The sequence below is a fragment of the Onychomys torridus genome, chromosome 6, assembly GCF_903995425.1.
Source record: "Onychomys torridus chromosome 6, mOncTor1.1, whole genome shotgun sequence".
Classification (NCBI taxonomy): Eukaryota; Metazoa; Chordata; class Mammalia; order Rodentia; family Cricetidae; genus Onychomys; species Onychomys torridus.
The window spans coordinates 68,476,458-68,486,001 of NC_050448.1; the positions used below are offsets into that span (position 1 = coordinate 68,476,458).

Consider the following 9,544-nt stretch of genomic DNA (forward strand, 5'->3'; position numbering starts at 1 on the left):
GGTGGTTGGTATTTAAGAAAAGCACAGAAACTAAAAAAAAGTTGACAAGAATGTGGAGAAATTAGGACCTGCACATTGAGGTGGGGCTGTGGATGCTGCTGCTGGGGTGGGACTGTGGATGATGTCACCACTGTGGAAAGCAACATAGAAGCACCTGTCTTCGCATATGATGTAGGAACTCCATTTCTTGATATCTACTCAAAAGAATTGAAATCATACATTCAAAGAAGTATTTTATACTGGTGTTGACTGGACCATTACTGACTATAGCCAAATGATGGAAGCGACTCAAGTGCTTAGCCATTCATTGCTGAACAAACTAAAATGGTATCTACAGTCCATGTAATATTATTCTGCCTCAAAGATGAACCTGGAGAACACTGTGCTAAGCGAATAACAAAAGCACAAATACCACTTGAGTCTACCTGTGACACATGTAGTGTCAAATTTTAAAAGGTAGAAAATGGAATGGTAGTGTTTAGAGGCTAAAGGGAAGTGGGGAATGGGGTATTGAGTGTTCGTCCTGCAGGATGGATGAATAGTGGTGATGGTAACACAATAATGCAACGACAATTAAATCCATTGAACTGTATGCTCTGACATGACTGTGTTAATACATTTTGTTATATATATATTCATGATTTAAAAAGACACCACCTCAGCAAGTGGGCATCAAATAAAGAGCAGATATCACTCAGGACTCAAACTGTGAACATATCCAGTTTTTATTATTATGCATCCTCCTCTTAACCCCGTTCCTAGTTTTCCAGCAGGACAGAACATGGCTCAGGCTGCCAACCACAATCTTGATCAACTATTACCTGACCTCACATAGGCACAGGGATTTAAGGATATACTGACCCCACTTGGATGAAAGTTTACAATGTAGATGGGCATAAAAGGCAGTAACTGCAAAGAGAAATTGATTCAGGAGTGCTGCCAAACTCTTGCTAAAAGGATGGTGTTAGGGGCACTGAGTTCTAGGCAGTCAGAACAGGCTCCTTCGGGTGGGAACAGACCACCACCACAACAAAAGTCTTCAAGGAAGAAGTACTGAAAGACATGTGCAATTTTGGATCCTGGGAAATAGGTGAGAAATTGTTCAAACCAAGGGAGCCTGTGCTGAGGCAAGAGCGTCTGGAGAATGTCAGGAGGAACGCCCAAGGAGTGCCCTGGTGGCCAAGCTGGTCTAGTTAGAATTAAAGCTGAGTGCACAGGAGGAGTGAGACATAAGGCTGGAATGATGTCTGAGACTCAGGTGTGGAACCTGAGATGACAGACAAGAAGTATGGATGACAGCTTTGAAGCAGAGAGCACCTCAATGTCTGTGGAGAGATGTAAACCAGATGAGACAAGAAAATATTCTGAAGAACCTGAGGCAGGGGCATTTGAGCTACATTTTGTTTAAAAGTAAGCACCCTTTGCTCCTGAATAAGCCCCGCCTTTCACTCCACCATGGCTGTTTCCTTGGTCTCCACAGCCACCTAGACCCTGTGGCCCTGGGAAAACATCATTAGGTCTACAGTTGCCATTACTCTCTTGCCCCTGACTGCAGCTGTATGGGCTCGGGCCTTCAGTATCCAGGCGGCATGGGTTAGATTCATGACAACCTAGTTCTTGGTGGTGGGGAACTGAATTAGGGCCTGAGCAGGGACTGGGACAGCGAAGAGGCTCCCCACAAGGCTCTGGGCTGGAGCAGCGTGCAGGATGCGGCATTGGCTCTGGATATGGACAGGGCTGTGGGCACGGACGTGGTTCTGGATTCTCACAGTGAACTGGGCGCGGGCGTGGCACTGGACGTGGTGCTGGACATGGCGCTGGTTGAGGAGCTGAACATGGTTCTGGATACAAACACGGTTCTGAAAATCGCCGCAGAGGAGGACATGGGCGGGGTTCTGGGCTTGGGCATGGCTCTGGACGTGGACATGGACGTGGTGCAGGAACTGGGCATCGCTGCCATGTTGGTTCTGGAGACTGGTCACGACGCTGTGGCTCTGGACATGGACGTGGTGCAGGAACTGGGCACCGCTGCCGTGATGGCTCTGGAGACCAGTCACGACGCTGAGGCCTACAAGACCTTGGGAATGGCTGTGACTCTGCACGTGGCCTCAGATCTGGGCAGGAGACACCCCAAGAGGGCTGCCGGCCACAGCTCTGGGATCTTCCTCTGATGGGAGGAATCTGGACAGGACACCTCTGGGGAGGAACCTGCCTGGGGCAGCAGGGTGATGAAATCTCTACCCTGCACTTGGGTCCACATCTTTGAGAACATCCTGAAGGGCGGCCCCGAGGAGGACAGTGGCTACCATAGATGGGCTCTGAGCGGCGGGGTGGGGTGCAATAGTTGTAGGAGCCTGAAGAGCATCGGGATGGCAGGCAGCTGCTGTAAGAGGGCTCAGAACGCCTTGGTGGAGAGCAGCTTCGATAAGCAGGCTGCAGCTGACGAGGAGGGAGGCATCGGCTGGTGCTCTGAGACCGACGCTGCTGTGATGTGAAGCTGCCATAGGAGCCCTGGGCCTGGCATTGAGGTGCACAGGTGCTAAACGAAGCCCCAGACCGTCGCTGGGAAGAGCAGTTGCTGTAAGATGCTCTTCGAGACTGGAATTGGGAGGCACAGCCACCATAGGAAGCCTGTGACTGGCGCTGGGGGCCACAGCTGGTGTAGGAGGGCCCGGACTGGAATTGGGTTACACAGCGACTGTTGGAAGCCTGGGACTGAGGCTGTGGACAACAGTTGCTGTAAGAAACCCGTGGCTGTGACTGAGAGGTGCAGCTACCGTAGGAGCCCTGATACTGGCACTGAGCAGAGAAACTTCCCTGACCCTGGCCCACTGAGGGACATTCTACATAGGTGTGGACAGGCCGAGGAGCTGGAGCAGGCACATAGGTTGGAACCGGATATTCCACATAACTAGTTTCTGTATAATACACTGGGGCACATTCTACATAGTAGGTCTGAAGAGGTTGTGGTACTTGCACATAGGAGACCTGAGACTGGCATGGAGCCTGACACTGAACACAGGAAACCTGAGTCTGGCAGGGAGCTTGGCACTTTACCTCAGTGACCTTGGACTGGCATTTCACCTGGGTGGTCTTTGATTGGCAGGGAGCCTGACACTTAACTTTGGTGGTCTTAGTTGAGCATGGAGCCTGACTCTTCACTTCAGTTGTACTGGACTGGCACGGAGTCTGGGAAACTTGAACTGGACATGGTGCAGCATATTCCAGAACTTGCATCTCACATGGAGCTTGGACCAGCACCTGGTTGTTGGCATAGGGAAACTGTGAGGGACCAAAGGCGGAACCCTTGACACAGCACTGGGGTACCGGCACACAACACTGAATCTGCTGCTGGTCGCACATGGTCCTGATGCAGGTGGGTGAGCAAGACCTGAGGGTAGAGAAACCAAGGTCAAGAGGCTGGAGAGTTGGGAGGGAGGAGCTAGGATCTAGAGCCAGGAGCCTGGCTTCTTCTCTTCAGATGCCCTCAACCTTCACCCAAGAATCCTTACTGATACTGACTTAGCTGAAGCCCGCGCTAGTCACCACTGTCTAGGAGACCTGCGCTGGTTTTGCCAAAATGGCTGGGTTCTGCGCAGCTGCATATAAAAGTAGGCATACCAATGTCCGCCACCAGAGGGCGCTGATGACAAGCAGATGCTCCACACTTAAAAAGTCTGGTGGCGGCAAGTCCTACAGGAAGAACAGGTATCAGCTTGCTTGCAATGCATAGCCTAAAATGAGCTTCCACACCCATGGAAGCCTGGGTTTCCTCACACATGTGTGCAAAAATGAGCGCAGGGGAAAATAAAGACAAAAACACAGGCATCATCTAGGTTCACATTACATCCAGGAGTCCACTGAAAAGCAAAGGATTTGGGCAGATTCCAGACCTCTTGGGCCCAGCGTTTAATATTTGCTGCTTTGCATCCAATCTTTTTTAGGTGAGTTCATTTAAATAGACCCTCACAGAAATATGAAAATCCATTTATGCTTCATAGACAAAACACACTAGCCTTGGGATCAACATGAGCACTTGCCCAGGCAGGTTGCTGACATTAGTCACCGGCAGGTGACAGACTGCTGGCTTCAAACAGATTTTCTCCTCAGGCCCTCCGAGGTTCAGGATAGAGTTAATTAAGCTGGGATAACTCAGAGACTGTCAGATCCTCTGTCACAGTCAAGGCTTTGTGTAAGGACTTTGAGACAGACTTACGGATCTACATAGCAAGGTCATCACAGCAACGCCTAAGACATTCAGGCATACAATCCTATGTTTCCCTTAGCTATCAAGAAAGGACATCAGCTCCCATTCATTTGTTCTTCCCAGGGCCACCTGTCTGTATGCCAGCAGCCCCGTGACCAGCACAGCATAAGGCTATTTTGGCAATTGAATCATATAACACAGCACCTCTCACAATCTCCCAAAATACCAAAAATGCTTCCATTGGAAGACAGAGCTAGACATTTTCCTTTTGTAGCAAGTGTCTAAGTTCATGTTCCCTGGAGAAGTTGATCCATCCTCATTTGTCTTTACTCACACAAAATAGACACTAAGGTATCTTTTCCAGGGAGAAGTTCCTAACAAAAGAAAATGGTACCTGGAGAAGAAGCCAGGACTGTCAAAGATAAGCACAATTTTACAGCCCATCTCTTCTCATAAATTCTACATGTTTTATATTTCTTTATGCAGTTTTTCTCCTCAGGTTGATGTACCTCAGTCCCAGCTTCTCCTTTAATCATGCCTTATTCTTTTGAGTCTGAGAAGCCCCTGAATATCACCCCCAACATAATCCCAGGACCCAGCTTCCAGACTCACCCTCCTCAGCAGGCACAAAGTCATCCAGGCTAAGGCATCTGGGCAGAGGGCTGTGTTTATATAAAGAGTCGTGGGTCTGGCTCAGACCATGAGACAGCTGGTTGGCATCTGCCCAAGGTAACATTCCACCAGTCAATTCCCTCCCCGTGTGCTGTCCATCTAGTCACCTACAGAGCTGGGAGTGTCTTGCCTTAGTGCTGAAGCTTCCAGGCTATGAAGAAGCTGGTTATTGTTTTCTTCCTCCTCCTTTACCCTGTCAATTTCCCTTCTATCCCAGCAGGACCCAACGGTAAAGGTGGTGAGGAAATGTGGGGGTATCATCTCTTCTGGAAAATGATTCTGTGCCCTACCTTCTTGCCTCAGATTCTCACAAGATAGAGGTAACAACAGAAGCATCTCTTATCTTAAAGCAATCAAGCTAAAGTCTAAACTCAAGTCAACTTTAGAATGATGATACGGTGGAGTCAGAGCTGGATCTAATGTCTCCTGTTGATGACTTACAGCATGGGGACCTTAATAATTGAACTATATGTTAATTTACTCTTCTGTAAAATGTATAAAATTCAATCTCCTTTCTATAGTTGTCATAGAGACTACAGCAAATTCTTTCATATGAAACCATCTTATCAAGAATTATCTTCAAAATATCCAACACCCTCTCAAGAGTAAGCATGCCACAGGCAACAGATGCAGCTGTGTTAGTGAGTATCTGCTCCAACCCAGTCTGAAGCTGAGGAGAGAGGCTAATGCACAGCAGATGCCTGGAGGATGCTATAGAGCAGCCTTACAAAGAAGTATAAGCCATTTAATGTGATGGAGCAGCCTTTGGAGGCAGCACAGTTCAGAACAAAATTAACAAGGTAGTCCCCTGAGCCACATGAACACAAGTTGGGTACCTTCTATGTTTCTCTGCATCTTGTTAAAAGTAGTAGCTAATATTTATTAATAAAGAGACTTCAGTTAAGATTCTAGATCTCCAGGTTTTCTTTTAAAAATGCAGTCTGTCTAGGGAAGCCTGCCTGTCATCAGCCTGACAACAGCTAGCTAGCTACCTTCCATAAATAGGGCATACAATTTCTTATTCTACAAAGCTTCATCATTCTTTATTCTATATATGCAATCTAAAGTACAGATCTCCTTATATTATTTTGCTTGTGTTCTTTTTATGGCTAAAAAGAAAGCAACCATTGGGTTGGAGAGATGTTCAGTGGTTAATAGCACTTGCTCTGCAATCCTAAGGACCAGCATTCAGATCCCAGCAGTCCCCTAACAACCTTGCAGGCATCCCCTGCAATAGCCCATGACTCCAGCTTTTGGGGGAACCAAGCAAGGAGGATCCCTAGGGCAGAAATGATGGCTTCCAGTCTAGCCCAGTTGTGAAGACCCAGGTTCAAGAAGAGACTTTGCCTTAGAAGAACATGTGATGAGCAATGGAAGGGTACACATGACATCTTCTTCCTGCCTTCCCATGCAGGTCTAGACTTAAGCACCCACATACACACATCCATAAATACTCATATAGACACCCCCTTGTAGACATAAATAAATAATGGGCGGGAAGGAAGAGTAAGTATGAAAGGACTTAAGGTTATTGTGTGAATGAATTAAACAAGAAAATTGGCATACTTACTACAGGCATTTAGCTCTCTGTGCTTCATTTTCTTCATGAAATGATGGGGCTGGTAACACCTTGGAGGCTCTCCTTGGGACAAAAGCTCTTAGTGACCTACAGTGCACATGCCAATCACATCTCTGAAGTCTCTCCCAAGATGAAGTCCACCCAGTTCACTAGGACTTCAGAGTCTTGCTCTCATTCCCATCACTCTTTCCAAAGGGCACCTAGACTTCAGGAGGATTATAGACTTTCAGAATGTCATACAACCAAAATCTTCAAACGTTTCCAGGTCCTACCCTGCCCTTCTATAGATGAGGATCCTAAAGCCCAGGCAGAGGAAATCTTTCTGGGTTCCAACTGCTAATGACTGCCATGGAGAGATGAAATCCTAGTTAGATCTGGTACAAAGCCAGTGATCTTTCTGCTGTGAGGTATTTCTCTAATTACATACTTTAGCCAAGTTTCCCTTAACCTGGATAATCATCTGAGTAGCCTGGAAAATAGCAAAGAAGGAAAACTGAGAATGCCCCAGGATGTGAACTGTTGAATACTAATATCTGTCCCCTCCAACTTTTTGTGGAATCTGTAATTTTGAAGAGAAATACAGCTCTGGTGTCCCTGTTTGTCTGTATCCTGACTTAAGATGAATCTGTTAAAAGAATCATAATGGATGAGTAGAAGACTGGGCAAGGACTTAGGCTTGGCTCACGTATCTCAGATCACTAGAGAATGAGCTGATAACCAAGAGGAACACTAAGCTTTGTTACTTCTTGGAACTTAGAGTGAGAAATGGAGGGAAAATGGTGGTGGGGAAGGCTATAATTTAGAGTTAGACATGGTTTTCAATAATACAGTTTCATACACTAGTCATTGACTAAAAGAAAAACTCCTGACATTCTTCCTCCTGCTATGTGTATCCTAGAAATTAGAATTTGCCATTGCTGAGGCCAGGGAATGGCTCACTCTGTAACATGCTTCCCACACAAGCAATAAGATCAGAGTTCTAATTCCCAACATTCTCATATCAAAAGCTAAGCATTATTGTTTGATTCTTTCATCTCAACAGTAGGAAGGCAAAGACAGGATATTCCTGAGGTTTGTAAGACAATCAGCCTGGCTTAAGTGGTGAGCTCCAGGGTAATTGAGAGATCCTGTCTCAAAAAAATATGTAGGTGTAGAGTGATTGTGGAAGATACTTACATTGACCTCTGTCACATATACACACTCACACAAAAACCTAAACACAAATACAACACACATACAAGTCGTCAATGGTTAAGAACTAGAATTAGTGCTGTGATTGTCTAAAGGTGATGATAAATGTGGCATATTAGATATTTTTTCAATAAGGTTTAGAGTTCTTCCAAAGGGCATTCCTTATCTGGCAGCATCTTCAAACTAAGTGGTTCCAGGACAGGGGAGATGGTTCAGTGGGTACAATGTTGGCCTCATAAACATGAGGACATGATTTCAGAGTAGCACGCACATAAAAAGCCAGGTGTGGTATTGCATGTCTGTAACCCTAGTGCTGAAGGGAAGATACAGAAGGACCCTGAGGACTCACTTACCAGCCAGCCTAACTAACTGTGAGCCTGGGGCTCAGTGAGAAACCCTATATCAAGAGGAAAAGCAACAAAAGAATGCACCCCAAAAACAAGTTCTGACCTCTAAAGGTGCTGACACAGCAGTGCACACACACACACACACACACACACACACACACACACACACACACATACGTCAGAATTTTGTGCTCCTATGTGGTACAATGGTCTCACTATTTTCTTTGCATCCAGGCTTTAATTGAAAGCAGTCATAAGAGTGAGTTTCCTAAAGTAATAATATAAAAGTTTCTTATGTTTAGTTTATTTTCAATTGTCTACTATAAAAACATCCAAGTTCCTTGGCAGGGAATATGAGCCCCTTAATGAGCTGGCTCTATCCTACCTTTCTAAGCTCATGTCCTTCTCGGCATTACTAACTCCAACTCACTTTCCATGCCACAGAACTACAAACAAACACAAGTAAAGTAGTTTTCACCCTCCTCACATGCCTTGATGTTCCATATTGGCAGGCCTTTGTGGGTATCTTTTCTTCTTCCTGGAACATCCTTTCATCTCTTTCTACATGTGAACTATTGCTCATTGCTTGAGACAGCTCTAATGGCAGTCTTTGGTAATGATTGTGACTCTAGAGCCACGATAGCCGTGATTCACCTGGCACTCTGGCAGCACTTGAAGCACGTCTGTCATTGAGATTATCATGTGCTCTGATCATTTACATTCCTGTCTTCCACACCAACTGCAGTTTTCACAAGGAAACAGGTTGTGATTTTTAAAACTTTGTATCTGAGAAACAGACACAATGTCATTGCATATGGTGCACTTCCCCTTGTTTATTAAACCATTTCATTCTGATTTATTCAAATGAACACATGTACACATAAGTCTAATGTACATGTCTTGTACTATTTTATGGACTAGGTTGTTTCACTACATGTTGAAAAGCCACATGTGAACACATGACAATATATTAAGGCCATACTGAAAACAACAATAGTTCCTAAGAGACGGAGGATGCAATCGATACATAGATTTTAGGGGGTGCATTGTGGGAGAAGGCTGGGAGGTGGGAGGAGGGAAGATAGGGGAACCATTGGCTGATATTTAAAATTAAATTAATTATGAAATAAAAATATTTAAATGAAAAATAAGTGAAAAGCAAGGGCTACTTCCAGGAAGAAGTAATTAGTTGGTTTAAAAAAACTCTTTGTGGTACAGATCATTATTTTATAACTGAGATAACATAGGCTCAAAAACAAAGTAGTATTTTTGAGATCCCAGGCTTGGGAATGTCAGAACAGGAGTTCATTGCCACATTATCCGACAAGAAGCCTCCAGAAGCAAATCTGTTACTTGAGCTAGAGATATATAGAGATTCTCTCCATTTCATTCTAGATCTTTTTGGGACTTGCAACCCTTTGGGACTCTGGGTTGTCAATCCCTGAAAGGATTCAGTGGCAACTTAGTGATCCTGAGAGCCAGGTAGACTTGCTCCATGCTGCAAAGACATGTGCTTTAAACACATTTTATGTGTTATTCATACAAGAT

The 9,544-nt window shown here is 45.3% G+C and overlaps 1 protein-coding gene across 2 annotated transcripts; it reads right to left on the reverse strand.

The window, feature by feature from the left end:
* Positions 1-1,404: 1,404 nt before the first annotated feature.
* Positions 1,405-3,363, reverse strand: LOC118585308 (keratinocyte proline rich protein). Of its 2 annotated transcripts, XM_036189697.1 has the most exons (3): positions 2,762-3,363; positions 2,061-2,656; positions 1,405-1,994 (listed from the first exon to the last, which is right to left on the reverse strand). In XM_036189697.1, exons 1-3 carry the CDS (start codon positions 3,361-3,363, stop codon positions 1,405-1,407), a joined length of 1,788 nt encoding a protein of 595 aa, XP_036045590.1. The 2 variants fall into 2 exon arrangements, with proteins under 2 accessions (XP_036045590.1, XP_036045589.1); XM_036189696.1 differs by having other exon boundaries at positions 1,405-3,363.
* Between the last annotated feature and the right edge of the window lie 6,181 nt (positions 3,364-9,544).